Source organism: Perkinsus marinus (genome assembly GCF_000006405.1).
Source record: "Perkinsus marinus ATCC 50983 genomic scaffold scf_1104296957270, whole genome shotgun sequence".
NCBI lineage: Eukaryota > Perkinsozoa > Perkinsida > Perkinsidae > Perkinsus > Perkinsus marinus.
In genome coordinates this window covers 31850-50716 of record NW_003207179.1, presented here as the reverse complement: position 1 = coordinate 50716, position 18867 = coordinate 31850, and the positions used below count along the sequence as shown (strand labels likewise).

Genomic DNA, 18867 nt, shown 5'->3' with positions numbered 1-18867 from the left:
ATGATGACCAGGTCCAAGACCTCCCAGATCTACCTCAACCGGTGCACCGACACCCCCAAGAAGGACAAATAGGTTAAACTGTAGGAGATGGTAATAACTATAACATTGATCTATCCCTCTCGTCTACGAGATAGACGAGAACGACTCTGAGTCTGAACACCGACATCAACGTGCTACTCTGCTGCCCCGTGGTGATTCGCTATCCCTCAGCACGTGTCGATCTATCTACGCACGTGCAAGGAGAAGAGCAGGTCCCAACAGGAGGTATCTACATGAACAACGTGCCTGGTACTCGAACACGCTTCCAGGCTATGCTCGAACACTCCCGTCATCATGAACCGCTAAGGCCTAGTAATTATCGACACCGTCATCAAGCATCGTCATTGCTCCATCATGGCCAAGTCCCATCGGCTCGATGGCATCGAGCGGTTTTCGATCTCATGGTGATACAGTTCGAGAAGCCTACTGTGAAGACCGAACGAGTAGCTCCAGAGCCAATCTTCATAGTGGATCTCCACTCCAACAGGGAACTGTCAAATCTCCAAGATGTCGAGGACTACCACTACGACACCGGTACACCACGAAGATTCTGAACATCGACTTCATCAATCTATCTTATCTCATTTACGTAGCGATTCCAACATCCTGAACACCGACGTGTTCTTGGAGGCTGTGATCAAAGATAGCAATCTGGTTAACGCCATATTTGAAGACGATCGTCTGAGACTCATTTTCGTAAGCCACCCCCGTAGCATGGAAAGGTCCGCTCAGGATCCAAGCTTTCTCAAGCATCTCGACAAGTCTGGTCGATCGCAGAGCTCTCAACCGATCTACTTTAGTCCTCCGGCCTCGGTTCTGTTTAACGGAACCGAGCAGTTCACTAGTTTACCGCTTTTATGAGCACAGTTTCGTCAGAGCATACTTCTGCTAAGCACTTTTCTGGGGTCTCCAACTATTCCCACGTCGTCTATCTGATAGACTCTATCAGACGACTGTAGCATATTGACAACGCAGAAGTTAGAGAAGTGAAAACCTTTCCAACGAAAGGTATGTAACCTCAGCGTTACTGAACATAGAGGATGACTTGCTCGACAGATAAAGCACAGAATAGGCTCCATCGGCGAGAGACCGCGACTGGTAATGTATAGATTTGCAACCGATGAACTGAGCTGAGAGGACTGTGATTACCGTTGAAACTGTCCCTCACTGAGGAGCATCTGAGCACTATCATTCAGCAATGATAAGTGAAAAATAGGGAAAGAGGCACCATAGCACCATGGTCTGAGAACGGATCAAACCGCGGCGAAGAGGCAAAATTGGATGGGATCGACAGAACAATGTGACCATCTTAATAAGATAAGCCAATATTATTGGTTAGGACTAGTCGGGGCACACTGACATTTCACAGTAGGGATGATCAAACATTCACCTTTCTTGGGTAAGCATAGATTTCCCATCGGACAATCCTTCGAAGGACATGGGGTCTCCGGTGGGGGTGGAGTAACTTCATCAAGACCATGGACCATGACACCGATGACCAGGAGGATGGTGAAGGAGATCACTTTCAACATGGGAGAGTTCGACAAGAACGAAAGCTGAGTCACAGCACATTCCAATTGTCTGCTCTTACTTCGTTACGCGGATATTTAGCACTGCTCACGCGCTTCATGTGAAGTTCACGCCGGAAACTAATCTATGGCTCACTTCGCAGAACGCCAGAAATCAGCATCTATACTATAGATGCTAGTAGGGGTAAGAACTTCAAGCAATCTTACTGCCTACATCTGAAGAGGAGCCATCTCTAAGAAGACTGCAAAGTCCAATCCTATTAAGATGCTTGCGAGTACCGATGGTGAACCATTCAACTGCACGTAAGCTCATAACTCGTTGGATGATAGAGTGTCTAGCCTGCACGCCATCAGTCATCTACTGCCGTACTGAATACAACTGACGAATGGAGAGCTACGCAACTCGGCTTGAGTCAGGATAACCAACATTTCGATTCTCAGTCAATATGTTAGTGATTTGTCTATTAAAATAACATTACACTGAGTGGATCCCGCGCCGGTTTCGCCAAGAAACCCAACCCATCGCTCTAACGAATTGCGCGCGCTGGGCTACTGGGGTCGAGTGTCCGCACACAACGGGTCGAGTGTCCGCACAATCCGGGTCGAGTGTCCGCACAATCCGGGTCGAGGGTCCGCACAATCCGGGTCGAGTGTCCGCACATTGGTCCGATGATTGAGATATTACTACACTGGGTATAATTGCAGGACAACGCCACCCTTAATGCCGTATACGCAAGTACAATTCTGCCCCTGAGCTCAACTGTGCTATTGTGTTAAGCACAGTCTGATGGGATTCTGCAACATCTGACAGCTCCCATTCTCGGAAATTCTTCTTTCTCATGACGCAGGTGATATAAATGTGCTTTGTTATACGTCACAATGATGCTGATGAGTGAGAGCGGTGCACTATTTGCTATGTCCTACGCGTTCTACACAGTTGAGGTTCTCTACGCCTTTGGTTTCCCTTTTTGTTGAAGTATCACTCGTACGAATTCTGTGAGTAAGTTCAACACCACGCGATGAAAAAGTGACGGTTTACAATGAAAGGCGGCAACACACACCTTGACATTATCATCTTCATCAGCCTCTTCCTCACTTCGATTGACTCGGCTGGACTGAGGCCGTATGCGGATCCAGATTCCGAGTAAAATCACTCTAGCTCCCGCATTCGTGAGCAAAATGAAACCGAGTATGGAGCAAGAGTATGAGCGGAAGTAGTTCGTTAACGTGATCGCCCGCCCAAGATTATAGACACCGCACGACAGTATATTTCCGTTGGTGCAACAAGGCCTTTTTCCCACCGTGCAGCCATCCCTCGGGTCAATTCCTTAAATGGATCGTATTTGATGGGAGTGATATTGGATGACAGTGTGGATCCTTGATAAACCCTTTTTCTCCTAGTATACTAGGATGCGTTTGAAGGTGTTATTCCGTTGGAGAACTAAGCTTGCGGTGGGTTGCCTAACAACAATTCACGGTACGGAGTGTACATAACATTCAGAATCTCACTTATTCAGCATGATCTATCGCGGGCATATAGTGGGAAGTATGGGGGAAAATATCCACTTGGTCAACTACACGTGTTGGTGGCAATTCTGAGAGGAAATTCGGAGAATCCATTCTTATTGGTTGATGTACACTTGCAGATTCCTATAATCAGCAAGAAAATTTCCGAGTTGAGGCGAGAAAAGCAAACATATTTTTCTCCAACACTGATAGCGGGTGACTTAACCATGAACCGGTATACAGAGGCAACCCCTCAGCGTTGGATCAGCTCGTTCTAATGCGTATTGTCTACTTCTTCGCTCTACTATTTTGCCTCGTCACCACTCCGGTAACTGGGGGATGTTTCGGATGCCTCTCTAAGAAAAAGAAGAAGGAGAAGACTAATAATAAGCCTAAGCAGGCGGAAGAGTTGAATCTCGGTCAGAAGTCAAGCGATGATCATGAAGGATTACGGTCCCTCAGAGTGGGTCGACTTAACTTCACCCGCATTGTGTCCTCTCCCCGTCCTGAGGATATCTTTCACCGTCTTGCCTACCGTAATTCGCTCAGGTGAAAGCTGATGATTTTACGAGGGACCTCAGTCAAAGAGGAATACGCAGACGATCCATGATGGAATCGAGAGGCATTCGGCGCTCCATCCTTTCGAGCAGTATGAACACTGAGAGAAGTATATCCAATGATGGTGGAGATGAACCAGAATCGGATGTGTCTACGATGGATGCCGTTGAGATCTCAGGAAGGTAAGAGAAACAACGGTGTACTTACAACATGATGCGGAGCTGTCACGATGTATATTATGGAAGTGATTGAGTTCGGAAGTTTCATGGCTAGTTGCATATCATATGCAACTATCGGACTGATAGCTCAGCATATGCAGCATATGCTGAGCTATCAGTTTCCCGTATCAGTGATGTGCAAATTCCAGGGCATAGAGAGGAGGTTCAAGGGGGGACTCCTAACTGTGGAGGATTTGTCACTACTTGTTCTATCTACAGGAAAAGCAAAACTGCAGCAATCTGGTCTTGTCGTGAGCTTTCATGAGGATCTAATAGACGTACTTGTCGCAGATGTTCTAGAGCACAGGTTGGTAGCCATTCACCTCAATTTAATATGTTTTGTTGTCCATAACTCCAACAGTGAAGCGACTAAGTTTAAGCAATTGTCCTCTGTTGAATCGTTCCACCTGCTTAAGTACATGAAACCATATAAACAATAATATAAGCTCTGATGCTGGTATGTACTACCGAAAAAAAGTGCCCTTCCTAAGGGAAAACGCCACGATGAACGGTCATCCTCAGAATTCCGGAACAGTTAAAACGAGTGGACGGTTAAGCTTAAATATGTGCTTCTGAGACATTTAAAATCAGTAGATGGGACGAATCGACACACCGGACTGACTCTAGAATGATCATTGTATCAGCCAAGATTCCGGAGCATTCAAGGAGAGTGAACGGTTAAGCTTAAACATGTACTTTTGAGACAGCCAAAGTCAGTGGATGGGGTTGTCTACGCAATGATTGCAAACTAAACTTACGACTGATTGCGAAACTAACCAAAGAGGAATGCAATGAAATCTTATTGAATGAAATAAGTCGTAAGAGTGACCATGATGCGGTGTGAATACTAGTAGGAAAGTATTCAAGGTGGGTGTGCGATACTCTCACGAAGTGACTTGATCGTGAATATTATTCGTTAAATACGACAAAGAATTCAATGGCACCCCCAAGTTGATATAACGCCCAAAATCTTCGGCGGTAATCGAACCTGGAATATCAGGAAACTGACCCACAGTTCAAACCACTTCACTATATCATCAGTAGTTTCGTAGTCACGCGCTACGCGCTGCGACCCTTACAGTCTTTTTACATGCACTCGCACTAATTTTTATTAGGTGGCATCGGTGAATTCCGGTAACATTAGGTGAAGTGCTCCGCCGCAACACTCATAGCACTCGGACGATTATTGTTGTACGGGACGACTTATGGGACATCTAGAAGAAACCAGTGGTGGTCTCGACGTAGGTGTCGTTCCAAGTGGTGCAATCGCGTCGTTAGACGGAGGTGAAGGAGGGGTCGTCGACCCCCCCATCGAATGAAAGTGAGCTTTCATTGGTCGAAATTGGTCTTGTGTTCGACGAATATGAACTTGCGTTTCCGAAATCAAAAATTTCATTTACGAATTTGAACTTTCATTTTCAACCGGTCTACGAAAATCGAACTTTCATTTCGAATTTGAACTTTCATTGTCACTGACTGGGGGGAGGGAACTGTCGCGTACGGAGATACCATCATGGCATGGAGGTGCGTGTAGCAGGTCTAAGCCGCACAAGGTGGTTGTGCGGAATCTTGTTCATTCGTCGGGTTTAACGTGGAGTACGAGGGTTGGTAGAGCACAGGGTCTCCGGAATGAGGGAGGCCTTCTCTGTCGGTAGCATCAAGAGATAATTGAACTTTGATTGCGAGTTGTAAACACCTTCTGATGACTCACTCATCATCCAGCGCCGATGCTCGTGTTGATTTGTTCAACGGCAGTGACTGGCTTGACCGAGAAAATGCAATACATCGGTTAACAGTGTCGAATTCCTCACCTCCAACCTAGAACTATCGTATACCCATCTTGTTATCACCTCAACATGGGCCTTTGTTTGATGACTCAAGCGAAGTTCCACACACAAGTTGGAACTCCCAAGTTGTGTAGACATTTTCGATCGATTGTGGTGTGGCATAGAACAGGCCAGATTTACATGTGTGAGGCTAAGGCTACATGCACTGGATTGTTTTTGATATCTCTGGTACGGAATAGCATTGTAGGGTTGTTTACGGTAGGTTACCTGACCTAATCTATGCTCGGCCGTCTCCTTCAGCTCATACTCGTCGGTGTTGCCCTATCCCGCGATCCCGATGGTACATATACTAAGTACGTGCCTGATCCTTATCTGATATTGACATATACGTTCTCAAACGATGCTCAAAAAGTGGAGATTAATGTCTCCTGTGGGACGGGTGTCAGACCAATTAGTGGCACCTTCCCTGTCACTAAGGCGTATCCTGATACTTCGGTGTACGCGGTTGGTACCGTAAGTCGTGAGTGGACCACATTCACGAGCTCCTTTGTGGCCAGATGCGAGAAGTACACCCCTCTGCAGTCAGGTGATTTCTCAACCATACTGTATGCGCCTAAATTCGATCACCCGACTGTTTGGGTCGGGGGTATCGAAATCACACTAATACACAAAGAACTTCCTTCCCATTAGTTGATTTTGTTCTGACAGTAGTACCCTCAGCGTACCAGTTGCATTGGCTGAGCACTATTCAGACATTTGTTCGTCGTTCTTTTTCTGATTATGATGAGAGTGCGTTGAATATCTCTGAGTGGTCCATCTCCAGTTCTGGGAGCTTTCTCATGCATCACGGTGATCTCGACTCCAGGAGTCGGACTCCTCGATTGAGACTATGAATATTGATGACGCTGCTGAAGCATAGCTCCACACCTCAGTCATATCATAACATTTATCTCTCCCGCCTTTGCTTTCGTAGTAGGCAATGCTTACTGGTAAGTGGATCGGAAATCTATTTCACGCGCTCCCTTATATTCCCTGTATGTCCGTGTGCTACTGTTATACTCGGACCCAAGCTCTTTCGTAGATTCTTCTCTCGATATCATCAACAGGAGGATGCCTCCCATCGTGGGTACTAATAGTACTATAGACGCATTCTTGCATACGTACCCCTTCGTTCGGCGCTGTCGGCGGAAAGTTTCCGCCGGAAACACATTGCTCCCTTTGCTTTACGACCGGTACGATGGATTATGTACTTCACCTCCTCAACCTTTAGTATTGCCTTGTGTTACACCAGTCAGGGGACAGCTTTTATCGGGATGTAAACTCATCGTGGAGATGAAGTCGGGCTCCTATCGCCACATTCACTGAAACCTGCTATGAACACAAAAAGGAATATGAACGCAACTTACGTTCATTCTTGCGTAACCCAAGAGCGGTTCGTTACCGCCTTCTTACTGCACCTGTTTGTTAATTATAAATTATGATTAACATTGTTAATTTAACAAGCAATTACGATTCATAATGTTAAATCGCCACAACGTGGAGCTACTCAGATGCTCAGCCCTGTAACGGCTGTGCTGAATTTAAGAGCGTAGAGAAAGGCCCTCGACTTAACTTCACCCGCATTGTGTCCTTTTTCTCGTGCTGAAAATATCCCTCACTATTTTGCCTACTGTAATTCGTTCAGGTGAAAGCTGATGATTTTACGAGGGATCTCAGTCGAATAGGAATACTCAGACGATCCAGGATGGAATCGAGAGGCATTCGGCGCTCCTTCATTCCGAGCAGTATGGATACTGAGAGGAATATATCCAATGATGGTGGAGTTGGACCAGAATCTGATGTTTCTACGATGGATGCCGTTGAGATCTCAGAAAGGCAAGAGAGATAACGGTGTACTTATAACATGATGAGCAGCTGTCACGATGTATATTATGGGCGTGATTTAGTTCGGAAGTTTCATGGCTAGTTGCATATGCTGAGATATCAGTCCCATATCAGTGATATGCAAATTCCAGGGCATAGAGAGGAGGTTCAAGGGGGGACCCCTGACTGTGGAGGATTTGTCACTACTTGTTCTATCTACAGGAAAAGCAAAACTGCAGCAATCTGGTCTTGTCGTGAGCTTTCATCAGAATCTGATAGACGTACTTGTTGCAGATGTTCTAGAGCACAGGTTGGTAGCCATTCACCTCAATTTGTTATGTTTTGTTGTCCATAACTCCAACAGTGAAGCGTCTGAGTTTAAGCAATTGTCCTCTGTCGAATCGTTCCACCTGCTTATGTAGAAGTACATGAAACGTATGATATAAACAATAATATAAGCTCTGATGCTGGTATGTACTACCGAAAAAAAGGGCTCTTCCTAAGGGAAAACGCCACAACGGTCATCCCCAGGATTCCAGAACAGTTAAAACGAGTGGACGGTTAAGCTTAAATATGAGCTTCTGAGACATTTAAAATCAGTAGATGGGATGACCCGACACACCTGTTTCCGTCGTTTAGATAACCATGTTCAATCCGCCATCTCACGGCGCAAGTGGGTGCAGATGCCATTCCTCGGTGATCCGCAGCTCAGGTGTTCCGCTATCATTCAGGAAATCTCGCAAGAAGATTCTCTGTTGCTCCCGTGCCTCTGCTCCAGTCGCAAGACCCGCGAGTACCAAGTGCGGGGGCGTGAAGCCCGAGAGCGCTATCACCGCCGATTTCTCGGCTCTCTGCGCTGTCTTGAAGGCACCGCCTTCACGGCCAAGCGCGCAGCAAAGGCGGTGACTTTTGAGAGCAGTTTCACCGAACCGCGTAATACGACGACATCGTCACCCCTCGTCGCGGGTTAGTCGAAGGGATGTATCATAGGAAAATGCGAATTTTCGAGATAAATTGAAGCCCTTCGCCGTGAGAAGTGGTTTAGCCTTTTTAGCGGAGCCAAAATCCCTCAGAATGATGCGACGCCTTCGACTGTCGATGAGCGGGGGCCGTCCTTGGTTGGGCTCCGCCGTTTTGTGCTCCTTCTGCACTGCACTTTGTCGAACGATCCTAGCGACTGATGACTGGCTGCATCCCACCCTTCCAGCTATCTGGCGCGAAGAGAGACCGAACAGGCTATTCTCGATTATGCTTTCTTTCTGAGACGCTGTCAGATAATATGTCATCTTTCGATTGGGGAATCCCCGACCTGAGCGAGAGATGTAAATCGCCCTGATCTAAAACGTTGTAAAACGTTTCTGGCTTCCAGTCGGAAACGTTCTACTACATGCACTTGCAGTGTGGGAAACAGCCTTGGAACGTCACGTCGCACCACTCGTGATAATTCGAGGACTCTAAACTGTGAACAGAGCAGTACTCCGGAGTTGTTTACCACTGCAAAACATCCCGCACTACTGGCAAAAAACGAGAACACACAATATCTCATATCATCAATTAGTATCATGCAATCACTCGGAGCCGAAATCAGCCCACTATAACTAACCTGTATCAGGGGAATTACGGAGAATAGCTCTAGCACAGCAACTTTCACAGACTGGGAGATTTTTGCGGCTCGATATATCAATAGGATTAGTTGGATAAAACCATTTAAACCTTTGATTCAACATATCGTTGTCGTCCGGGGTCAAATCCCGGCATTGAAACTTCGCAGGCGCCGTTATGGTTGCTGGGGCATCGTTCTTATACATGGCATCGCACTTGCTGCCATTCTTGGGTAACGGTAGAGTAATTTCATTCTTTCCTTCGAAAAAAGGCAGAGCGTCGGAGAGAGAAAAACTAATCTGTCGTCCACAATAGCGGAAGCCGTCAAGAATGAACAATTCGACATCCTTCTCCATCGAAATTGATAGAGGATAGCTGCCGGAAGCTAGAGAATAGGTACGGTATATTTTAGACAAGTGACGAACGAGATCTGAGGAGCGCACTACAGCGAATCTTCCCGCCACAATTCTGAAAAAAGCAGTTCAGCACCCACCGTAAGGCCTTTCCGTAACCGTAAACTGCTTACGTTATGCACGACGTAACGTAAACCGTAAAAAACGTTACGACGCCCATCCATAACATAAATGGGTCTAGCGTATTGTACATTGGATATTGTGTGTCTCACTGCGGTAATCACAATGATATTACCACTCACTCAGCTGGAAATAACTGGACTTGCTTTGGCTGGCTCCGGAGTGCAGTATGTCGGACACTTGAGAAAGTTTCTCATATACAGAAGGGTGTATATATTCTTTTTCATGTATGTATTGAGGAATCGATGTTTGCACCAGGATCTTCCTGATCTGCTTGCAGTGGGGTTCGGAACTTCGCGCAGTTAGGTTCTCGTGACGAGAACCTCGTCTACCACGCTCCTGACAGCCACGTCATCATCACCGCGTTCGTCGTCACATGCAGAAGCAGCCAACAGATCCACGTCGAAGCGGACATCCGCTGGCGCAGAGTCAGATGATGCGAGGCGTTGGCGTATAGACTCGCAATTCTCCCGAGGACTGGCGACCGTGGACTGATAGACTTCCTCATCGTATGAACTAGGATACAGAGCACGTCATGCACAATGTTTCCGAGGGATTCCCAGTACCCTTAAAATGGCCGAGGATTACCGGAACGTCCTTCAACCATGAACGCAGGAGAGCAATGGTGCGCACATCCCACGGAACCAGTATACTGGAGATACTCCCTTTAGGAGTGAGACGCCGCACATTAGTGGAACTATAACTCGGCAGGATGATCTTCTTGACCTTGAGGTCCTCCAATAGCACGCCATCAATAATCTTGCCGGCCTCAATCAGCGCGTAGAGCTCTAGCCTCGGTATGGGCCAGCTCTCATGTCCATAATCATGAAGACCACCACGTGCGTACAGCCGCGTTCCATCGATGTCCGACGGATATTGTCCGTAACTGTGCAAGCCCAGCCTGCAAGAGATGCATCGCTGGCCACCACCAACGTGTCCCATATTACGGGGTTTTAGCCGTTCTGGCGTAAGCATCTTGCAGCATATAAGCTCGCCGCACGAGATCAGGAGCAATAGATCGAGATCACGAGATTCACGACCCCAAGAAGAGATATACCTCTTCTTGGGGTCGTGAATTTCGACACCCGGGCATTGTCTGGGAGATTGAAGATGGAAACTTCAGCACTAGTAGTGATGCACTACGACAATCTGATCAGTCGCCTCCAACGGTAATCTTGTCTGCCTTGACTTGTTAGTACAGCCGCTGCACTACAGCGTGTAGCAGGTCTAGGCCGCACAAGCTGGTTGTGCGGAATCTTGTTCACCCGTTGCCAACGTGAAAGTTGTAAACATCTTCTGATGACTAACTCATCATCCAGTGCCGATGCTCGTGCTGACTTGTTCAGCAGTAGTAGTTGTCTTGATCGAGGAAGCGCTACACATCGGTTAACAGTGTCGAATTCCTCACCTCCAACCTAGAACTGTCGTATACTTATCTTGTAATCACCTCAACATGGGCCTCTGTTTGATGACTTAACGGAAGTCCCACACACACGTTGGAACTCCCAAGTTGTGTAGACATCTTCGATCGATTGTGGTGTGGCATAGAACAGGCCAGATTTACATGTGTGAGGCTAAGGCTACATGCACTGGATTGTTATTAGTATCCCTGGTACGGAATAGCATTGTAGGGTTGTTTACGGTAGGTTACCTGACCTAATCTATGCTCGGCCGTCTCCTTCAGCTCATACTCGTCGGTGTTGCCTTATCCCGCGATCCCGATGGTACATATACTAAGAACGTGCCTGATCCTTACCTGACATTGACATATACGTTCTCAAACGATGCTCAAAGAGTGGAGATTACTGCCTCTTGTGGGACGGGTGTCAGACCAATTAGCGGCACTTTCCCTGTCACTAAGACGCATACTTCGGTGTACTTGGTTGGTACCGTAAGTCGTGAGTGGACCACCTTCACGAGCTCCTTTGTGGCCAGATGCGAGAAGTACACTCCTCTGCAGGCACGTGATTTCTCATATATAGTGTATGAGGCCAAGTTCGATCACCCGACTGTTCGGGTCAAGGGTATCAAATTCACACTAATACACAAAGAACCTCCTTCCCATTAGTTGATTTTGTTCCGACAGGAGTACCCTCAACGTACCAGTCGCTTTGAATGAGCACTATTCAGACATTTGTTGGTCGTCCAATCTCTGATTATGAAGAGAGTACGTTGAATATCCCTGAGTGGTCCATCTCCAGTTCTGGGAGCTTTATCATGCATCACGGTGACCTCGACTCCTCGAGTGTTATACTATTCGTAGTTATTTCATTGAGACTATGAATATTGATGATGCTGCTGAAGCATAGCTCCACACCTCAGTCATATGTAACATTTATCTCTCTCGCCTTCGCTTTCGTAGTAGGCAATGCTTACTGGTAAGTGGATCGGAAATCTATTTCACGCCCTACCTTGTATTCCCTGTATGTCCGTGTACTACTGTTATACTCGGACCCAAGCTCTTTCATAGATTCTTCTCTCGATGTCATCAACAGGAGGATGCCTCTCATCGTGGCTACTTATAGTACTATGGACGCATTCTTGCATACGTACCCCTTCGTTCGACGCTGTACGCGGGAAGTTTCCGCCGGAAACACATTGCTCCCTTTGCCTTACGACCGGTACAATGGATTATGTACTTCACCTCCTCAACCTTTAGTATTGCCTTGTGTTACACCAGTCAGGGGACAGCATTTATCGGGATGTGAACTCATCATGGAGATGAAATCGGGCTCCTATCGCCACATTCAAGAAAAGGACCTTTTCAAAAGGTCTGCGATGAACACAAAAAGGAATATTAACGCAACTTACGTTCATTCTTGCGTAACCCAAGAGCGGTCCGTTACCGCCCTCTTACTGCACCTGTTCGTTAATCATAAATTATGATTAACAAACAAGTACGATTCATGATGTTGAATCACCACAACGTGGAGCTAATCAGATGCTCAGCCGTGTAACGGCTGTGCTGAATTTAAGAGCGTAGAGAAAGGCCCTTCCCATACGGACGGTTGGAAATCTCACATTATCATGCGAAGTCGTCCGGCCGACACTCGAAGTGATGATAAATATGGCGTGCTTTGACCCAATATCGGAAGACAAACGGATATGGGTATAAACTGTACGGACACTTCAGCAAATGTCAAATCATCGAGTTGTATTCAAGTTCCGAGACGAGCTCTGTCCCGCAATTTGCGATGGTTTATAGTTGGCTGGGCACCGATGAATCCTCGGGAGTACCATGTGTGTACCTCAGTGCACAATCTGGACATCAGAACCGTTCATACAGCCTTGGTGAGAGCCCGATGAGGGCTTTTAAGTTGAACCTTTGTAGTACACGAAATTACGAGAGGTGGGCCCTTTCGTTTGCACCACTCTGCGGTAGAGGCCGATGATGGCTGACCACCTCGGAACATTCCTCAAGAATGCTCTCGAATGATTCTTGAGCCATGGGTATTCGAGAGCGGACCTGAGCTCCGCGTTTACCCTCAGGAAGAAGTTCTTTCCGAAGAACCTTCTTTTCGGTAGTGCATACGATGGGACCGAAATGTGCATACTTTGAGACCAGCGGCCAGCTCTCTCTGGTGGCTCAATTGGCTAGAGCGCTAGACTTCTAAAGCAAGGGTTGCGGGTTCAAGTCCCGCACAGAGTACGCAACTTCTCATCTCCCTCTCATACCTCATTCCGATTTCAACTACATATGGCATTGCCCTATGGGCAAAGTAACTCTCTGCGGAATAAGCCTGGCAATTCAGGTGAACTCCTACTGTAGTATTGGAGGAAAGTCGCGGCATCCAGGAGGGATGCCTGCAACCTAACTCGAGATCTTGCTTGCTAGATTCCACAAAACTCAGATGTGGTCATGGTTGTCGAGAAAAGTGAGGGGGGGGGCAATCAGCTGAGTCCACTTTCATTACTCCTTCACGATTGATTCATAGCAACTTTTCATCTAGTGTGGCATTTGACGAATTCGAAGTTATTCATGACACGTTTCGACGATATCGTATATGGTATCTTCCTGTTATTGGGCATATCTCATAGCCTCCGTTCGAGTTGGAACTCGTAGACTTGTTTGTGGAACTCAGAGCTCGTCAAGGATCTGTCTCAGTCTATCGACGACACTATGTCTCCTATTTCCCGCTCGAAGTCTACGACCTACTCGCCTGGCTCGCCCCCGACAATCGATCACGCACGGAATATAATTTCCCCCGTCGCCCTTTCAAAACACCTCCTCAAATGCGTCTCGCTACCACCGTTATTGCCGCTCTGGCCGCGACTCTGCTGAACCCCGTTGAGGGGTCGTTTTTGATAAAGAAGAAAAGCCCCCCTTGGAATAGCAAGAGACTCCGCAAAGAAGCCGTGAACTACGCTGATGTCCATGAGCCGGCGAAGGACTCACGAGATGAACTTGAGAAATATTACCTCCGGGGCAAGCATAAGGAGACTACCGAGGAGCCGGTGAAATTACTTAGTTATCGCAATCTTGACGGCACTCCAGTGAAGAAGACGTAGACCAATAGACATTGTTCATATTTCTCAAGATGTTCATGAAAATGTATGTGTGTTGAGAATATCACTTCTTTATTTCATCGTTGTCAGTGAATAAATTCGAACAACAAAGAGTAATTTGCACACTGAAGAGAAGTTTGTTAATCTCACATAACCAAGCCCCAAAAAGAGTGATCACTCACTGGTCACTCCATCTTGTGGTGGAGTTGGATTCTGGGGTGAGCGACGTTAAACTCCGCGTCAAACTCGCATCTCAACACCAACTTCTGAGCATAGTCTGACTTTGCACGGGTGGTAAATCTGTACTAAAATTATTATGGGATAAACTCCCGAAGTGAGCTGAATGGCTAGTCCTATTGAGGGAAACATGCTGATGAAGAGTCAATATATACTCAAGTACGACTAAAGACTATTAGTTTGGCAACCGACTCACACGCCACATGATGATTCACGACGTGAAGTTAACAAAAAGTTTTTGTCAAAAACAGTTTTCCTTGAAAATATAAATAGCCGATGTAAGGAGTGTGTTTACATCAGCTTCGTAGTCCTCAAAAATTATAATATTCCGCCAACACTCCGTCAGCTTTTCAGCGGAGTTTCACTTCCACAACAACCCGTTTTACGTGAAGCGGCGTCGTAAAACTCGGTGAAAAACTGGGTGATATTCGCGGTGATATGCAGTAGTCGTGAAATATGTTATTCATGTCACTAGGGTGGCCGTGAAACTCCAATGAATTTTGAGTTACCTTCCTCACGTGTTGAAGCCAATGTCTTCTACCACTTGTATTCACACCAACAACAACAACAGCAACAACACGGAAACTTTCAGAAACACCAAACATTTCTCTCACACATAGCAGCATATAAAATCATACGAGCCTTCTGACAAACTTCACATCGTGAATGCAACTTCGACACCGCACACTTCGTGGTCAAAGCCAGTTCTCTCGGGACCTTCATCGGTGGCTGCTCACACAGCTCGATTAACTCCTTAGTGTTACGATATTCATCTACTGAGCTCGGCAGCTCACATCCTGCTTTTATCAGCTTTTCCAATACCATAAAGTTCGCCACTCTAGTCACCCACTCTCCTTCAAAATGCCGCAAAGACAACAAAATAGAATGAAATGTTTTCCGCGAATTTCTTACTTCCGCTGTAAGCAAGAACCTCGCCAGAAAATGCACCGGAATGAAATTCTTATACCGTCTCATCGTCATCATCCTCAGTTTTCCCTCGACGATTCGACCAACTATCCCAACAGGTTTCAATTCACCAACAATAATCGTTGATTTCACCCGGGAACTTTTCCAAGAGCCAAATCGTTCACAATACGCAAACGCTTCCGCAGTTTCCTTCGTTTCGGGATACTTTCCCAAAACATTGAATAGTCTCCTCTGAATCGTTCGATCATGCAAACCAACAGCATTCGCGGCGATCAGTGCAACTTTAGCACTTCTTGGCGTCATCTCGCAGGGGGTAGCTGATTCGATGCAATTCCGTAGTAGTAGCCGATAACTATACAGTAAATTAGGAGTAGCAATTTCCGCTACTGCTATCACCAACAAACTCGTTTCTCCCAAATCCATATTTATTCGATTTTTCAATTTTAGAATTCCCCGCAGCACTTCAGTGCGTTCGTCGCCGTAAAATTTGCTACTCGCGATGCACTGCAAACTTTCCGCCAAGATTTTCCCGCTCGGAAAATCTTTTTTTCCCACTTCGACATCATCCAAATTGAATATCACATTGGACTGTTTTTTCTTCACTTTCGAATTTTCCTCTTCCGAAATTTTTGATACCAAAACTCCAACAATCGATCGCCGTATAGATTCATCCGTTTTCACACCCAGTATCAAACACGCCCTATAAAACTTCACCAAATCTTCCAAAGATTCCCTCACCGTTCCTTTCGTTACCGCAATAACACCGCGAACTCTCACATCAGCAGTTTTCACCGCAATTGCAAAGGCATGCAAAAGTTCGGCGATTTTGGGAAATCCACTTCGAGCAACAAATATTTCTGCGGAGTAAATTCCCAAAATTCTTTCAGAAATCGCCCTCAACACCATCCGATTGCAAAGTACTGCGGAAATTTCGCAAATTTCTTCCGGAGTGGCTAAGTTGAGTAATCGCATCGCCCGCTGAACTAACGCAGCTTCCACCGTCAAAGGCCAACCCTCGCTGTTTTCTTTGGAAAACTGTATCAGCTCCTGCATATTCATTTTGCGAATTTTTGTCAAACTTTCCGTCGCCAACATTTTATGGATAATCCTTTTCGGTGGCCGCTCGGGCTCAATCTGAAAATTGACAACATTGTAGTTTCACAACTACAACCCGTTTTACAACGTGAAGTGGCGTCGTAGAACTCGGTAAAAAACTAGGCGATACTCGCGGTGATATGCAGTAGTCGTAAAATATGTTTTTCACTAGTGTTTTTCATATCACTAGGGTGGCCGTGAAACTCCAATTATAATTTACATCTATATTGTTATATCATCCTACTAACTGGCGACTACATTAGTACGATCAAGGACGAGTTGTCGTATACTCTCAGCGTCTTTTCTGAGTATACATATTTCTAACACATACACTGGAGTTTCACGGCCACCCTAGTGATATGACAAAAAACACTGGTGAAAAATATATTTCACGACTACTGCATATCACCGCGAATATCGCCTAGTTTTTCATCGAGTTTTACAACGCCACTTTACGTAAAACGGGTTGTTGTGAAACTCAAATAATATCCCCGTCACAATGAGAGGAAAAATATATTGCTTCTAATCACGTATCACATTTTGAGATGGCAATACGTAATGCGACAATAAACCCTACCGTAAATCGGTGAAATTGCATTGAAGACCTCCGGTCGTTACGCGAAGTGGCGTAATACTAAGTACTGATATTCGCGATGAATTGAAAGTCCTTCGCGAATAATCCCATCTCACAGTTTTGCATATGCGTTTTCCCCCAAATGAAATGTGAACTACTGTATTGCATATAATTTGAATAATAACCCCTACCGTAAATCGGTGAAATTGCATTGAAGACCTCCTGTCGTTATACATCTCCTTAGCATCACGCTTCGCAACGGTTATTCTGTCCCTTCTCTCGAGCTTCCAAGTTCGATGAGCAATTTCATTAGCGAATTTATATTTCGTTTTTTTTATTTTTATTTCTTCCGCCCTTCCTGGAGTGCTCAATCTCGAACCCAACAAACATCTCCCTCGCCGCATTGCCGCCATGGGGTGAACCACAACTGTTTTAACCCGGGTAAAAACGTTCGGGATGTAATTCGGCAATCAAAAACCAATCCCTGGTGTAAACGACACTCATACAGAACTGTCACTAAAATCACTACCATCCTTCCCACGATTAAACAACAACACAATAACCCTTATCTTCACCGCACTCGGAAGAATAATACGTCACCAAAGATTCTTTTACTGCCCATTCGTGGTCTTTTGCTGAGCCGCCATTTTCTGTTGCATTACTGCAATACACATTTCCAAATTTTCCCGTTTTTCCGCCAAAACCTGGAAAAAAATTTCCGGAAATTTTTCCACATATTTCTCATAATATAAACAAATGCGGTTGCAATAAACAGCGATCTAATCACGATTTCACGCCGATGAAAAAAATCACAAAATTTCCAACATAAAAATTCATAAAACCCATCACGTCTCCCACATTCCTCGTATCGCTTCTCGTCTTTCATGTGTCAATATTTTCAGAAATATTTTCAGAAATTTTCAGAAATATTCTCAGAAATATTTTGCATATTTTCGGAAATACTTTTAGCGATATTTTCATAAATATTTTTATCAATATTTTCCCAATACCCTCGAAAATTTCGAAAAACTCCTCTTTTTTTTTCACAATTACTCACTCTTCAACACTTTCCATAATTATGACCTAATCTCACAGTAAAAATATTTTTCCCGAAAAAAATCATAAAATTTTAGAAATGTCTCCCCTACTTTCTAACACTTCTCATAATTTCCGGCTAATCTCAAAAGGAAAAATATTTTCCCGAGGAAAAAATTAAAATTTTTCAAAAAAAATCTCCACCTGCTTTCTATGAATTCATGCTAATCTCACAGTGAGAAAAAATTTTTCCCGAAAAATCGTAAATTTTCCCCCTACTTTTGCGAGATTTCCAATATTTCCGTTAATCATCCCCGATCGATCTTCACAGTGTTTCTGAGCCGCCGCTGTTGGCTTTTCCACAAAATATCTAAGGTTCCTCTCGATAAGATTCAAATCAGGTCCGAATTATGCTCACCCCGTCCCCACGTTCAACAGAACCTTATCCACCTCGCATGCTTCACCTGAAAATAATTTCCACCCAAGTTCGACTCCCACCCCCTGCATTTTTCAGAAAATAATTACGTCAAGTAAAAACAATAATAATGGAGCTCACAAAAACACCAGTGAAAAAAATATTTCACAACTACTTCATATCACCGCGAATATCGCGTTTTTCACTTCACGTAAAACTCCAATGAATTTCTTATATGTGAGGCCATACGAAGTGACTTGAAAATACTTTTCGCACTTAATTATTAAAATAATATATGTTTATCAACTACTTTAATTAGTAATCATGATAAAAATAATAATTTATCGTTAATGGGTATATATTTACATAAATGACTAGTAATATTAATAACCATATAATAATGCCTTGTATTTATACTAATATTAATAATAATATATATTTTT

The 18867-nt window shown here is 45.1% G+C and overlaps 4 protein-coding genes across 4 annotated transcripts; all 4 read left to right on the top strand.

Annotated features, from left to right (window-relative positions):
• Window positions 1-3351: 3351 nt before the first annotated feature.
• Pmar_PMAR024277 (hypothetical protein) lies at window positions 3352-3627 on the top strand (the record flags this gene model as incomplete). Its single annotated transcript, XM_002774822.1, has 1 exon — window positions 3352-3627. The coding sequence occupies one exon, from the start codon at window positions 3352-3354 to the stop codon at window positions 3625-3627; it is 276 nt and encodes a 91-aa protein (XP_002774868.1).
• A 2255-nt stretch (window positions 3628-5882) lies between these two features.
• Pmar_PMAR024276 (hypothetical protein) lies at window positions 5883-6815 on the top strand. Its single transcript, XM_002774821.1, has one exon. The coding sequence runs from the start codon at window positions 5917-5919 to the stop codon at window positions 6325-6327; it is 411 nt and encodes a 136-aa protein (XP_002774867.1). The 5' UTR covers window positions 5883-5916; the 3' UTR covers window positions 6328-6815.
• A 4450-nt stretch (window positions 6816-11265) lies between these two features.
• Window positions 11266-12285, top strand: Pmar_PMAR024275 (hypothetical protein). Its single transcript, XM_002774820.1, has one exon. The coding sequence runs from the start codon at window positions 11299-11301 to the stop codon at window positions 11701-11703; it is 405 nt and encodes a 134-aa protein (XP_002774866.1). The 5' UTR covers window positions 11266-11298; the 3' UTR covers window positions 11704-12285.
• A 1583-nt stretch (window positions 12286-13868) lies between these two features.
• Pmar_PMAR024274 (hypothetical protein) lies at window positions 13869-14144 on the top strand (the record flags this gene model as incomplete). Its single annotated transcript, XM_002774819.1, has 1 exon — window positions 13869-14144. The coding sequence occupies one exon, from the start codon at window positions 13869-13871 to the stop codon at window positions 14142-14144; it is 276 nt and encodes a 91-aa protein (XP_002774865.1).
• Window positions 14145-18867: the final 4723 nt, after the last annotated feature.

What these genes read in the sequence shown, in the direction of transcription:
- Pmar_PMAR024276 (XM_002774821.1), top strand. Translation starts at nt 5,917, where the DNA reads ATGCTCGGCCGTCTCCTTCAGCTCATACTCGTCGGTGTTGCCCTATCC.
- Pmar_PMAR024275 (XM_002774820.1), top strand. Translation starts at nt 11,299, where the DNA reads ATGCTCGGCCGTCTCCTTCAGCTCATACTCGTCGGTGTTGCCTTATCC.